The sequence below is a fragment of the Carassius carassius genome, chromosome 48 (assembly GCF_963082965.1).
Source record: "Carassius carassius chromosome 48, fCarCar2.1, whole genome shotgun sequence".
NCBI classification, from domain to species: domain Eukaryota; kingdom Metazoa; phylum Chordata; class Actinopteri; order Cypriniformes; family Cyprinidae; genus Carassius; species Carassius carassius.
The window spans coordinates 914,173-929,194 of NC_081802.1; the positions used below are offsets into that span (position 1 = coordinate 914,173).

At 41.5% G+C, this 15,022-nt stretch overlaps 1 protein-coding gene across 1 annotated transcript; it reads right to left on the minus strand.

Annotated features, from left to right (window-relative positions):
- Positions 1 to 3,391: 3,391 nt before the first annotated feature.
- On the minus strand, positions 3,392 to 13,016 carry LOC132131333 (GTPase IMAP family member 8-like). Its single transcript, XM_059543355.1, has 4 exons — positions 12,728 to 13,016; positions 10,811 to 11,452; positions 4,906 to 5,532; positions 3,392 to 4,800 (listed from the first exon to the last, which is right to left on the minus strand). The coding sequence occupies exons 1-4, from the start codon at positions 12,741 to 12,743 to the stop codon at positions 3,392 to 3,394; spliced, it is 2,694 nt and encodes an 897-aa protein (XP_059399338.1). The 5' UTR covers positions 12,744 to 13,016.
- Between the last annotated feature and the right edge of the window lie 2,006 nt (positions 13,017 to 15,022).

Sequence of the window (15,022 nt, forward strand, 5' to 3'; positions counted from 1 at the left end):
CTGAGAGGGAGGCCATGGAGAAATATATTTCTGACTCTTTGTCAGCCGGGCTCATTTGTCCCTCTTCTTTTCCAGCAGGGGCAAGGGTTTTTTTTTGTCGCGAAGAAGGATGGTCCCCTGCGACCTTGCATTGATTACTGGGGCTTGAATAACATCACAGTAAAGAATTCTTATCCTTTGCTGTTGATGTCTTCAGCTTTCAAGCGGTTGCCGGGGGCATCCGTCTTCACCAAATTAGATTTTTGTAACACTTACCATTTGGTCCACATAAGAAAGGGGGATGAGTGGAAGACTGCATTTAATACCCCCAGGGGGTATTAAATGATATTTGATTATGCGCTTCAGTTTATCAAATTTCCCTGTGTTTTTCAAGCACTTGTTAATGATGTGTTGATAGAGCTGATGTAAACTCAAGAGCCACTTCGTTTTGGCTCCCATTATTTGGCCCCTGATTCCACATGTCAGTTGTGTGTGGCTTTCTACCATGAATCCACTCCGTTTGTTATGAGTTGGCTCCCAAATTCATTGGCCCATTTCCTGTCACTACGATTATTAGTCCAGTGGCAGTCCACATTAAACTTCCTCCTGCATACAGGAGAATTCACCCTGTGTTTCATGTTTCAAAAATTAAGCCCATTTTTCAATCTCCCCTTCATACGCCTTCCCTGGTTCCTCCACCGCCGTGTCTCGTGGACGGGGAACCCACTTATTCGGTAAACCGTATTCTGGACTTGAGGCAGAGAGGATGCGGATTCCAATACTTGGTGGACTGGGTAGGTTACGGTCCAGAGGAGAGGAGTTGGGTCCCTGCCAAGGACATATTGGATCACTCCTGTGGCAGGGGAGGCGAGGTTCAGCGAGGTCTGTGACGGGAGAGAGAGTGAAAAGACGAGCGGTGGTAAGTGGGTCAAGTGAAAAACGAGTAACACCTGGTTCTCATTGCAGTGATTGGCGTGGGGAAGCGGTATTTAAGCCAGCCATGAACCAGCGAGGGCAGAGAGAGCTGAGGACTCGTGGGGACTCAAGCAAGCACAAACAAGCGAGCGAAAAGCAAGACTGTGAATTGCCCAGCAGTGGTTTGAATTAAACGTATGCGCAGGTGGCGCGACTTTGTTTTATTTTGTTGACTTATAAATACCCATGAGCCTCAGAAACGCCGACCCTGGTCTCCTTCCTTCTCCTACAAAAGAACATTATCACAACTCCCTTATTGATGATTACAGTCAACAGGTAAGGTTGGCAGGGAGCGTCGAGAGGCGGTCTTAGGATGAGGGGTACTGTCACAGTTGTTGGGTTCACTTACTCATACGTGCATGTTATGTGTGCGTTAGTGGGTGTGTCTCTGTGCAGCTGCTGTGAGCTGGTCAAGTTCAGCTGCAGCTCGTTATCATGCTCTATTTAAGGAGAGCTAACCCTGTCTTGTTTGTCAGTTCCTAGTGTCAGTTGTCCTGTCTAGCTGATGCTTCTCATTGTTCCTGATCTCTCGTCTCTCGTCTCCCGCCTTCTTCAGTGAGGTTGCCCATTGCGTCCCGGCGCTACCTTGCCACAGAGCCAGACACAATCTTCCTTGCCCTACCATTTGTCTGTTGAGACTCTCAATAAAGCATTGATTGTACCACAATTGAAATCTATTCCTTTTGTGCCGTGACAAAAACATGCACTGCAGGAGAGTGTTTAGTTTTACAGCAATTCACTTCTCATTTTGGATACGAATAATACGTCAGGTCACGCAAAGACTATCAATACTGTCTCTTTGAATTTCAATCTGGATTTAAATCTAGAAACCTCTATGTGAACACACCTGCATGAATAAAGTGTGGGGGACTAATTTACATTCTATTAAAATTATATATTTAAAAATATAAAAAATGCAGCTAATGTTGTTCTACACAAAACAATATAAACCTATTAAATGCCATGTTCCACATGCCCCTTTTAAACTTTGAGCACCTGCCCCTTCAAAGGTCTCTGCATGGCCCTGAGTGTAACCATGCGAATGGGAAGCGGGGAACTGTCGTCTCCAGGTCCCATAGCAGACATAATGGGACCAGAAGATGGTAGCGTCTCTCAAAGAGGAAGGCCTCTGTCTCTCACTCGACTGTGTTCTCTGTACTCCAATTCACGAGCTGGGACAAGTTATATGTGTTTCATACATGGAATTCAAATAAATTATCAAATGTACACTTTATATATGTGCATCTTCCCCTTTCTGACTGAAGTGTAAATGTTAATTTCCTGTCTTTGCTTCTCCTCTTGTTTTTCTCTGCATGGGAGAGGACTGTAAACGGGCGAAATCACACAATGTTTTATTCTGTCAAATTAAATGAAGAGTGAATCAGCAGTTGATGTTCATCTATTTATTTCACCAACAACAACAACACTGATAACAGCAGTTAGACAGCAGGAGAAGAAAGAGCAACACAGACGAACACACAGAAAAATCAGGATCAGTACAGTTCTTTTACAGTTCTTGTGTGTAAAGTGGGCAAACCCAGCTCAGATTCCCTGACTCTCAGCACTGGAGCACAGCAGGGCTTATTTACCAACAACTGCATTTCCAAAAATCTCTCTGTAAAGCTCCTAAATGTTTCAAATGATTCTGCAGATGTCCCGCATGAGTCTGCACACAGACTGGATGAGGATCATACGGTGTCCCGGAGCAGATCTAACAACCTGAAGCTGAACACTCAAAGACTGAGGACTTCAGGAGATCCTCCACAACACACCGTGCAGAAAGAGCAATCAAAGCAAGTTCAGACACTTTACCTGTCCATTGCTTCTTCCAGCAGGAGGGACATTCAGGACTATTCTGACTAAAACTGATCTTCATTCTCTCTCTTCATCTCCTCTCTTCTTTGTTTAAATGAATCTCTTTTCTGTTTCTCTTCTTCTGATTGTTTCTGATTCCTCTTGTTCTCTGAACTACTCTCTCCCTTTCCTCATCTATCTTGTGCTTTGTTCTTTTCCCTCTTTCTCATTCTCATGATTTTATATTCCATTTCATATCCCTTCTCTCTTTTTTTCATATTCGGCTTCTTATTTTTAAACTTGAGCTAGAAGCAAAAAATGCCAAATCTGCTGCTTTCAGATCATCTAGTGAAGAGAACAACTCTGAAATCTGCTGCTTCTGGGCTAAAGATCTTTGTTATCATTTCTAAAGTGTATCTGAATCTGAGAATGACAACAATAGAGTTTACAGACTAACAACAACTGATTAAATCCTGCTTTCAGCTGATCCTAAATACTGCTTGAGTAACTGATGATCATAAACCAGTGAAATGTTTCTTAAGTAATGCAGCAGTCATATAAACTGTTGAAAAGCACAGTGTAGTGCAATAAAAGCTAAGTTCACTCCCAAATACTACATTTTTGGCTAATTAATTTAGTTTAGTTAATTAAGAAGTTGAATAGAGTTGGGTGTTTCTTCTCTTTGTCTTTCCTGTTGTTTCTTTTTCTCCGATTCCTCTCGTTCTCTCTTCACTGCTTCTAGCCTCTTTTTCTCTTTGTCATGATTCTTTCTTTCTTCCTCCATCTTCATCATCATCTTTCTCATCTGTGCTTCATAATTGAACTGAAGTTCAAGTCTTTCTCTTTCTCGTTTACGTTTCTCATAATATTCATCATCTGCTTCCTGCATCTGTTTCTTTCTCCTTTTTCTCTCCTCTTCATCTCTTCTTTCTCTTTCTTGTCGTTCCCGTGCCTCCCAGTTCTCTCGTTCTTTTTTCATCTCCATTTTATATCGCTCTTCCATCTCATCAAATTCCTCTTCTCTTCTCTTTCTCTCTTTGTTACGCTTCCGTCTTTCTCCCTCCATCATTTCCTGTTCTCTCTTTATCCTTTTCTCCTCCTCTTCTTCTCTTCTTTGTCTTTCCTGTTGTGTCTGTTTCATCCATTCCTCTCGTTCTTTCTTCATCTCCTCTCGTTCTCTCTTCAGCTCCTCTCGTATCTTCATCTCTTGTTCTTCTCTTTCTTTTATCTCTGTTTTAAACCGTTCTTCTCTCTCAATAAATTCTTCTTCTCTTCTCTTTCTCGCTTTCTCGTGATTCTGTTGTTCTTCCTCAATCTTCATCCTCATTCTCTTTATCTCTTCTTCATGTTTCGTCATCAGTTCTTCTTTTTCTCTGTTCACTTGCTCCACTTTCTCCATCAGTATGTTCTTCTGTTGTTCCTGTATTTCTCTCTCCATCTCTCTGAACATCTTACATGAGTAGTAACTCTCTCCGTTTTCTTTCACCATGTTGTCTATCTTCAGCAGTAGATCAGTCACCTGTGTTCGGTCTCTGGTCTCTTTATTATTGAACACATGGAATCTGTTTCCACACGCTTCAATCAGTTCATTTAAAGCAGATCCAGGTTTTCCCAAACACTGTTCAATGGTTTTATCATTCAGATCATCTCCTCTGGTGAAGAGCACCATGGTGTACATTAATGAGTTTTCACCAAACGTCTCTTGGATGATCTTCACTGCTGTTGCTTCTTCTTGAGTGAATCGTTGTCCTAAATTGAGCACGATGATGAACACATGTGGTCCAGGCAGGATCATGGAGATGCAGTTACTCATTTCTCTCTGGGTTTCTTCATTACTGAGTTCAGTATCAAACAGTCCTGGAGTGTCGATCAAAGTGACGTGTCTGTCGTTGATCTCAGCTTTCTCTCGATGACACACTTCAGTAACAGACTCTTGAGATGTTTCAGCTTTAAACATGATTCTTCCTAAAATAGTGTTTCCTGTTGAACTCTTCCCAACTCCAGTTTTTCCCAGCAGCACAATCCTCAGATCGTTTTCTCTGTCTCTTGAATCTATAGATAGATTTAAAAAATACAATATATTGAATTTCAAATTAAGACTGTAGACTTCAGCATTCATGAAAAGTGATTAATCAATGCATGTTGTCTGATTATTACCTTGTGACTGAATCCACGTCTCTAATGAATGGACTCTGTTCTTCATTTCTTCTAATTTCTGCAGTTTCTCCATCTGTGCCTCCATCAATGTCTCTGTGGAGAAACGAACACCACTATTTTCCTCAACCATCTGCTCCAGTTTCTCCATCAACTCAGACACTTGTGTGTTCAGGCCGATGAAATGATGTCGTCCTCCAAATCTCTCAATGACAGACTGTGTTTCTTCATTGAGTTCTTCTGTCTGATGCTCTGAATTCTGCTTTATGAGGATCATGATGTGTTTGTTGACTCTTGAGCTGAAGATCTTCTGGATCTCCTCTATTTCTGCTCTGTCTTCATTATTAAGTGGAGCATCAGGAATGATGAGGATGAACACATGTACTCCAGGATGACAGAGAGACACACAGCGGTGAGTCTGACGCATCACTTCCTCCTCTGAGAGCTGAGTGTTGAACAGAGCTGGAAGCTCCACCAGACTGATCAGACGTCCATCAAGCTCCACGTCTCTCCTCACACACTCTGAGATCAGCTCTGATCTTCTCTGCTTCAGGATCAGGTTTGATATGAAGGATTTTAATTCTCTGTTACTCCCACACACAAGCAGATTCAGCTTCACACCCTCTGGATCTGTGTCAAAGGAATAAACTAGTTTAACAATGTGATTTGAACTTAAGTTAGATTAATGTTTCATTCACACAATATCAGAAGTACTTTATTCATGACTGCACTGTAGTTGACAAGTTTCCCACTAGTAAACAACAATTCATGTCCTGAACACATACTCATGTGGAAAAACCAAAGATAAAACTCTCACCCAATATAGGTGGAGGGTGAACCAACTCCAAGGTAAGGTTAAAAGTTGCCCAATGTTAGTGTAATCTAAAGTATTAACAACACACACCATAAACCTGTCTAAATACTGTACCAGATGGTGTTGTGTTGCAGCGTTTGTTTGTCATTCGTTGCCTTTGCTAGTCTAGTGAATTATTGCATGTTTAGTATTTCTGCTTGACGTTTTTGCAATGTATTTATCTAGTTGGACTTCTGCCCTTGTTTGGGATCTTTAATTGTTTTGTTAGTAAATGTTGTCGCATGTATATCCTTGCCTCATATCGTTCTTGTCCCAGGTATAAATTTAATGTTATATAACATTTATAACTTTTAAAAGACTGTGCTTTTGTATGTATGCATACATGTATGCAAATGTATGCTAAATCAACAAAAAATTATGTATTTGTAAAATACAATTAGGTTGTAGCTAATTTCGATTCTGCATTTCAGATTGTTTAGCCCTGCTGACCATTTCTACATCACTCCGTTTAGCTCCGCTCACCAATTCTGCATCACTCCATGTTAAGCACTGCCCAACGATTCTGCATCTCTGCCTGTTTAGCCCCACTGACGATTTCTAAATTTCTGCCTGTTTAGCCCCGCCCAACGATTCTGCATCACTCCCTGTTTAACATTGCCCAACGATTCTGCATCTCTGCCTGTTTAGCCCCACTGACGATTTCTAAATTTCTGCCTGTTTAGCCCCGCCCAACGATTCTGCATCACTCCCTGTTTAACATTGCCCAACGATTCTGCATCACTCCCTGTTTAGCCCCGCCCACCGATTCTGCATCAATCCCTGTTTAGAACTCCCCAATGATTCTGCATCACTGCTTGTTTAGCCCCGCCCACTGATTCTACATCACTGTAGGCATTCAACTTCATGCAGCACCGCACAGAACAATGGGCGAGAGTAGCCGCTGGCAGTCGGGGGCGGAACTGAAAGTGGAGTCGTTAAGTTGGACACTTTCTGCTCCTGGTAGTGATACTCGTGGTGTTTGCATACTCTTATCACAGATGAAGTGAATAACATGCAATATTTCTCAAATGCACAGTAGGGAAAGACAGAAAAGGCACTTGTGGGAGCATAGACTGCAGCCACAGTGGAGAGATACAGATAGAGGCTCCTGCGGGAGCGAGAACTGCAGCGGCAGTAGGGAAAGACAGAAAGGACTCCTGCGGGAGCAGCTACTGTGTCAGCAGTGGGAGAGGGATATAAAGGCTCCTGCAGGAGCAGACACTGCTGAGGCAGTGTGGAAATTAGATAAGGCTCCAGCAGGAGCTGGATGCTGCTGGTATGGTTGGAGTGAGGATGGGCCGTTATAGATGGATAAGGGGACGTTAAAGAGGGTTAGCTATGGTGGGTCAGGAGTTTGAGTGAACAGGGATGGACTGGCGCTAAAGGGGTTGGCTGATGAGGGTTCGGTGAGCTTCTTCGATATGGAATCGGTCTGATGGCTAATAGGTCTTGGAGCCCTCTGCCTTCTGACAAAATCTGTGCCCTGATGTTGCTGGCTACGGGGGGTGGTTCCAAGGTGAGAGTGTTCGGAGGTATCGTTAGGGTGTGGCCGAACAGAGAAGGAAGGGGGAGCATGAGAGGAGGAGGAGAGATAGCTGCTGGAACCGCCTGCAGAGACGTGCTCACACTTGGGACAGCTCTGGAAGTGGAAGAAAGAGGGGGAAATAGAGGGTGAATGGTGGGCATTGGGGCCTGTGCCATTAGCGGAGGCAGCCTCACACTGGGGTCAGATTGTGGGGCTGCAGGCCATAAGTAGAGGAGGGTGTTGTAAGAAAAGCGGTGTGGATGGGTCTGCACTGCTATCAGAGACATTCTCATGCTAGCGTCTGCTACGGGAGCTGGAGGCCGTGGGAAGGGGGTGGGGTGTGTGATGTCCTGAAGAACCTGTGTAGTCTGCATTGCTAGCAGAGGCAGCCTTATGCTAACATCTGCTACGGGAGATAGAGGACATGAAATGAAATGAAAAAAGGGGGTTAGAAGTAGGCTTGGGTATAAAGTATTGAGTATTGATTGGAACCGGGACTAGCTTTGTGATTTTCCCAGAATCATTCAAAAGTTTAAATTTTGATTCCTAGTTGCGATTCACAGCCTGCCGACCGGAAGAAGAAGAAACCACTGAACACCAACCAAGAAGCGTCCACCGGAAGTGTTGGTATAGCCGAGCGAGTCGAACATGGATAGCGTGCGTTGGCGGCCCAAAGTGTCGGCTTCACTTTTCTAAACAGAACGAAATCTTGGCAAAATGCAACATTTGCGGCAAGATTGTTTCATGCATAGGAGGGTGCACGTCGAACATGATAAAGCACCTCCGAGTTCATGGAGTAGAAATAAATATGTGCCTCGTCTTTGACGCGCTGCGCCGACCGTCCTCCGCTGCCTCTTCTTTCTCCTATTTACGCGTTCAAGCTTCTTCTACACCCAGCGAACGTGTTTTCTCCACAGCAGGAGATAATAACGTTATCTGTCCAGAACGCTCACGCATGAGAAGGCAGATATGATAATTTTCCTAAACAAGAACTGTTTCTGATTTTATACTTTATACCTGCTGCTAATCTAGAATGGGTTTTACAAGTTGTTTCTTATTGTTTATTTGTTATTCTGCACCAGTTTAGCCCATCAGTGGGATCACAGTAACATGTTTAAGTACCTGCAGCATCATACACAGGTTTTCAAAAATAAAGCTCTCTTGAAGAAAGTGTACCCCTGTGAAAATATATTCATAATTAATAATTCATGATTTGATATTTATATTGTAGTTGAAAACAGCCCTGTGAGAAATTCATAGAAAAGTTCATAAAAAGTTAAAATTTCATAGAATTAAAATTGATGGAGAAGGTCAGACATAAAAACCATTGGTTAGCTGGCTTATTCAAAATATCCTAAACTTTTTTTGACCCGGCCTCTTAAAAGAATCTGAATCGAGAATCGTTAGGAACTGGAATCGACACACGGAATCGGAATCGAAATCGTTCAAATACAAACGATACCCAACCCTAGTTAGAAGTAACAGGAAGTAAATACTGAGATGTGTGGGCCAGTGTTGCAAGTAGAAGCAGCTTCATGCTTGCTTCAGCTGCTGTAGTTGTTGGCTGTGGGAAAGTAGAAGGGTAAGTAACATATGACGGGACAAGCTAAAAATGCCTGGGTAGCCTACTGTGTTGCCAGCTTAGCAATTGGTTGCCTGATTTGACAATTCCTCAAACCTTGTCCACATTAGTACGGTCCTGTTGAAAAAGCATCTTTTGAAGCATGTTTAATCTTGTACCAACTTATGTCTGTATCATCTCTGTGAGGTTTTATACATGCACAGTAAGGCAAATGTAATGCCTTCAGACATTTCAGTGTGGATGAGAACTCTGGAAAAAAAATGCCTGTTTGGCTTCATGGTTGAAAATGGCATCGATATCCAACATAAATATGTCATAACGTCATTTAACAAACCTTAGCCGCGAAACCTGCATTTAGCATCGTCATCTGAAGATGTATTAATTTGCAACACACGTCCTGTGCCACTAGTGAGGGATCATGGGGCCGGCAAATTGCAGCAGATCTAAAAAAAAAATCCCCGGTATAGATCTCTTCGATGGACGGAAAATTAGGTCTGTGATAAGATGGCAAACAGAGCTAACCGAATGCTGAAAGACTAGAATAACGAAGGTAGGACTGCTTTGATTAATTATGGTGGTTCCCTCTTGTGCTGATTGGATAGATGGATGTGATTACTGATGATGAATTGGCTGTGTTAATTATCTGCGTGTGCTCCTCCCAAAATCTGTTAATATTACATCACTTAATGCAGTGCCATCTGTTCAAGAATAAAGTTCAACATAAACATATACTATTCCGTTAACAACTTCTTCCTTTAAATAAGGGGAGACCAAAGGAAATGAACTACAATGTTCCCAAAAAATTAAACAAATTTATTGGCAAATAAATCAATAACAATATATATCAAATAAAAAAAAAGAAACTACATTGTAGAGCAAAAAAATTATTTCCCCCCATGAAAGATGTAAATAGCCAACCTCTTATGGACCCCTATACAATCCCAACTTTAGCACACACCACAATTCCAAGTAAAGTTACAAAGTAAATGACACAAACCCCAAAATCATATTAGATAAAAATAAAACATACTCAGACCAACACCAAGAAATCCACTCCACTGCAAACTTAAGTCTCATGCAAGTGGTTGGTGTGATTTAAAGCATCAATATAGTACAAAGAGTACAAGAGTTGGCTGACAACACGAGGCTGGGAAGTGAGGTTCAAACAAGAAAAAAATAAAAAGAGGAAACACCCCACTAGCCAGTACGATTCACAACATCTATACACATAGCGCTGGGGGCATACGGCGCACATCTACCGGTACTGGCTAGATGGGAAAATCAAAACAAAACAAACTCAAGAAGAACAGCGATCAATTAAACCTGCAACACCACCACTAATCCTGGACTAACTTCCAAGATGGAAACGGGCGTGACCAGCGGCCTACAAATCCACACTATTTGGCGTCTTCTCAACCACACCACGTCTGTACACCACCACACCAGGGAAGGCTACCAAACAGCACAATTCCACACAACAGATTGGACCTCCTCTCTAGGCCTCCCTAGAGGTGCCCGCTTAAAAACCTACCTGGCCACGCCCTCTACTAATTGCCACCACACCGGCTACAATTCAAATACCAACAAAGTGGAGGTATTTTTGCTTTCATCAGTGTTTTTTATTAAATGTGACTTAATATAACATTGCGAGTATAGTAAAAAAAGATTTAGTTTACAAACGATGCAGGATTTTCAAAAGGCTGTCAAACACACAACTGTTAGTCAATCACAGCACTGGGTGTTTACTTCTGAGTCTACAATCCTCCACATCTATTCAAACATGAATTATGATGTTTTTGATGTAAAAATCTTGATAAAGTTTTAAGTTGACCTAAGAGAACAGAACAAAATAAAAAAAACAAAAGGCAGTCACGACCTCTTTAAAGGAGACAAAAATAATTTCACGCATATAAGTAATATCCTGAAAAAAAAAAAAACTTTGACAAACCTCCTCCATCACGATCAGAATCCCTCTCTTCATCTTCTCCTCTGTCTGAAGCTTCAGATCTGCTCCGATCTCCATCCACTGATGATCCATCACCTCCATCTTCATACATGTTACAGAGGAGAAATACTACATGTTCTTTCTTGAGTATCTCTTCTGTTCTTCTGAACAACTCAGAGCGCCATCCTGGGTTTCCTTTATCAAACTGTAGATGTCCTCCACACTCCTTTATTAGATCATGAATAGAATTATTTGTGCTCTCTTCATCAGTAGTCAGCACTATAGTGTGTTTCATGGCCTGCTCACTGAAGAGGTTCAGCAGATATTTCACTCTGTGTCTGTCGTTCTCTCTGAAGTCCTTATACTGTAGTATGAGTATGAACACATGAGGTCCTGGAGCAGACACAGACACACACTCTCTCACTCTCTCTGTTATCTGATGGTGTTGGAGATTCGGCTGGAGCAGGAGAGGAGTGTTTATAACTGTGATGTGTCTCCCCTCCATCTCTTCACTGATTCTCACACTGTGCTGCTGTGAATAAGACGAGGCTTCTCTGTGAAACGCTTCTGTTCCCAGTAAAGTGTTTCCCACTCGGCTGTTTTCTGATCCATTCTTTCCTATCAGCACAATCCTCAGATCACACACTGAAAAAGAGCACACACACACACACACACACACACACACACACACACACACACACACACACACACACACACACACACACACACACACACACACAATTCTCCCTTCACTTAGCCTGTATATACTGCATATCCCTCATTCAGGTGTATTCTTGCTGTTCAGTGTTCTTTTGTGAATGTATTTGTTGTTACTGTTATGTTCCCCAGTCTTTTGTGGACTCTTATTCTGAAGTTTTCTTGTTCCTCATTGTGTCTGTGTTCTCTTGTACAGTTCTACAGCTCCAGGTGTGTTGCTTGGTTGTGAGTTATACATCAGTTGTGTTGTGTTGCTGTGTGAGATCACTACTCTGCTGCTTTGGTGGGGATGTTTTTTTTTTCTTTTTTCCTGTCAACTCACTTTCATTTGAGTAGGTTTCATTTCTAGATAATGATGCATTATGTATGTGAGGACAGCTGAGAGAGAGGCTCAGAGCAGTTTAATGGTTATGAGGAATAAGAGATGATACAGCATTTAACTGCAGGTTTGTATCAGGCATCTGTGTTTAACCACCAAATTCTGAAGAGGTTTAACTAAAATAAATGAGGTTCTGTGGTTATTAATATGTTTCGTTAGTTACAGTTATGATTTAGACACCACATATGTCATACGAAGAGACTCAATACGACTGAATTTATATTTAATGTGAATTTAACATTGAGAGTTAATGTGAATAAAAAACATTATAAATTAGGCTACTGATCATAACATTATTATTGTACAAAAAGAGAGAATATAATATTTACATTATCAAAGAACATTTTCACTGACAGTCTAGAGTTCAACCACTCTCTAAAACTCCCATTAAATCACTGAAGATGTTTACATTATGAAATGATTATCTTACTCACAGTTTCATACACACATCAGCACTAAAGAATTCGCCAGAAAGAGGTATTCAGTCAGTGAGTGTGAAGAAAACAGCGCACTTCAGCGATGACTCATCTGGACACCTCTGATTGGTCATTACAGTCATAAGCTCAACAGAATCGTGTGTGATTGGTTAATGCGCGGCTCTGGCTCAGCGTCAGTCAAAGAGAACACAGATCTGAATTTAGCAGCTGATGATAGACGCACTGAACGATTTAATCACGCGGGGGTTGTTGTATCAAACACAGAACATATTATTCGACTATTTTCTGTCTTTCTCCTCCTCACTTTGAATGGGCATGATGCCTATAGGCTATGAAAATTAGAGGAAATGTTGCTGCATATATATTTGCATAGAGTTAGATTCTTACCTGAACTTGATGCCATTTCAACGCTAACACTGAAATTAATAAAAAAGAAAAACGCTGAAAGACAAGAACTATCCTGCACACGTCCGTGGAGGTTTAAAAAATAATTGAGAATGACACCGTTTTCGTCTAATCACTTTTTTTTTTTAAATAAACAGAAATATGGAAATATTGAATATGCGTTTCTTCAATAATTGTTCTGATGAGCTGAATAAGCAGATGCTTGTAAATGCAGCGGCAGCTCCTCTGAACATGAGTTTAGGTGCGATAGACTCTGAGTGCAGGGCTTTTATAGTTCCATGGTGTGTGTGTGTGTGTGTGTGTGTGTGGTCGGGGTGGTGGTGGTGGGGGGGGGGGGTGGCTTTAACTTTCGTTCTCGTTTTCGCGGAAGTTCAGCAGGGAGGGAAGGGTGGGATTCACTTCAATATCCACAATTTTTGGATATTGATGAAAGTTGCTCATTTTGTTCAGATCAGCCAGAATTTTTTTTTTTATTTTTAATATTTTTTTTCCCCGACTACTGTGCTGTTTTTCCTAATGTATATTTTATAACCCATTTTCATGTTTTTATGCAATCTATTTGGATGTCCTGATTTATCTGTAAATGTGTTTGTGAAGCCTTAAAAAAAAAAAATCCATGTTGACTGAATTTTTTTTTAATCTGTTTTATCTGAACTCTTGACTAAGGACATCAACGAGTTACACCAATATTAATTTCAAACGAACAAAAACAGTGTTTCACACTTTCTCTGTCTTACCGGGTTGTTATTTTTATTTTTTATTTTTCTTTGTGATATTATGCCAACATTTCAGATATTTAGCCATGCTTGCCCTTAAGATCCTTCAGAGCCTCTTCCATCCGGAGAGAAGCTATATCCTCTTTTTATACAAAACAACATGTCCTTTAAATAGGAAATTAAGATACTAGGAAACAAAACTGAAACATTTTATCCAGACAGCTGCTGGTTTCCAGAACAATCGTGTAGTGACCCTCTTCACCAGCAGAGGGCGATCAGAGCTGCACTGATTAATGAGCGCTGTTCCTTCCTTCACACACGAAGAACTGAATCTGGAGGAGAAGGTGAGTATAATTGTCATCATCAGTTATCAGTTATCAAGACAGACACCGCTGATGGTCGCAGTGTAATGCTGTGTTCACACCAGACGCGAATAGAGCATCTGGCGCGAGTGATTTCAATGTTAAGTCAATGCAAAGACGCGAATAGACAACCTGCGAATGACGCGGCTCGAATTGAGCGTTTCGAGTGTTTTGACGCGCGAAACGCACGAGTTGAAAAATCTGAACTTTGGCGAAATTTCGCGCCGCGTTAATCAAATCAGGAGCTTGTTCTAGTAGTGACGTGATTACGACGTAGCGATCGGGGGGGGGGGGAAATCCGAAACAACAATGGAGGACAAACTTATCATCGCTGTATATGGATAACAGGAGCTGTATGATACTTCATACTTTTACAGAAACGGGAATAACAATGGTCTTGCTGGTATATATAAGAGATTAATTAATTGAATAAAGACCAAAGATTAGATTTACCCCAAACGAGTTATATTTTATCTTGAACCACTAAAGAGACATCCGAGCCAGCGGCACATGTCAGAAGGTCTATCCGAGGTGAGGCTGCTCTCGGCGGATACATGATTACTGAGCTCCCGCTGGTCGCGTGGAGCTCGTCTCCGACATCGGCGAAACACATATTTAAATAGACGCAGTCTTTATAAATAAACTGCATATTTGAGTTTAAAACAACTACATCCTTGCATGAAATACAACAAAACTACATTTGATGACACGATAACAGTAATATTTAGAAAATTATCAGAATAAAAATGGTGGTTGAAAATGCTGCGTGAACTCAGATGGCAGAAGCCCCCCCCCCCCCCCCATGACGTGAATTCGCGTCTGTTGTGAAGTTAATTTCACGCGCGAATGAAGCGTATGAACTCAAAATGTTCAAGCGTCCAACTACGCGCAAATAGCGTGATTTATTCGCGCAAGTCACTAACTATTCACATTCAATTCAAGTACGTTAAGTGTGTGTACTATGTAGAGCACATGAACAACAGGATGCATGTACACCCCGAGACAGTGGAGAAGAAATGTGCTGAGTTTATGTTAGTGTGTGATTGTACCTTTTCTTTGTTAGTTTTAGATTGTTCTTGTATATTACACACACGTCAGAGATGGACTATACTTCTACCGGTGAGAAAAATCCTGCATATCAGCTCTGTATTTTCATGCATAGTCTTAATATTTCACATTATGTAGCAACAAGCACATCA

Excerpts from the sequence above, each read along its gene's own strand:
- LOC132131333 (XM_059543355.1), bottom strand. Across the intron at positions 5,533-10,810 it reads TTCTGATCGTGATGGAGGAG|ATCCAGAGGGTGTGAAGCTG; the intron begins GTTTGTCAAAGT and ends CCTTTGACACAG. Across the intron at positions 4,801-4,905 it reads GACGTGGATTCAGTCACAAG|ATTCAAGAGACAGAGAAAAC; the intron begins GTAATAATCAGA and ends ATCTATCTATAG.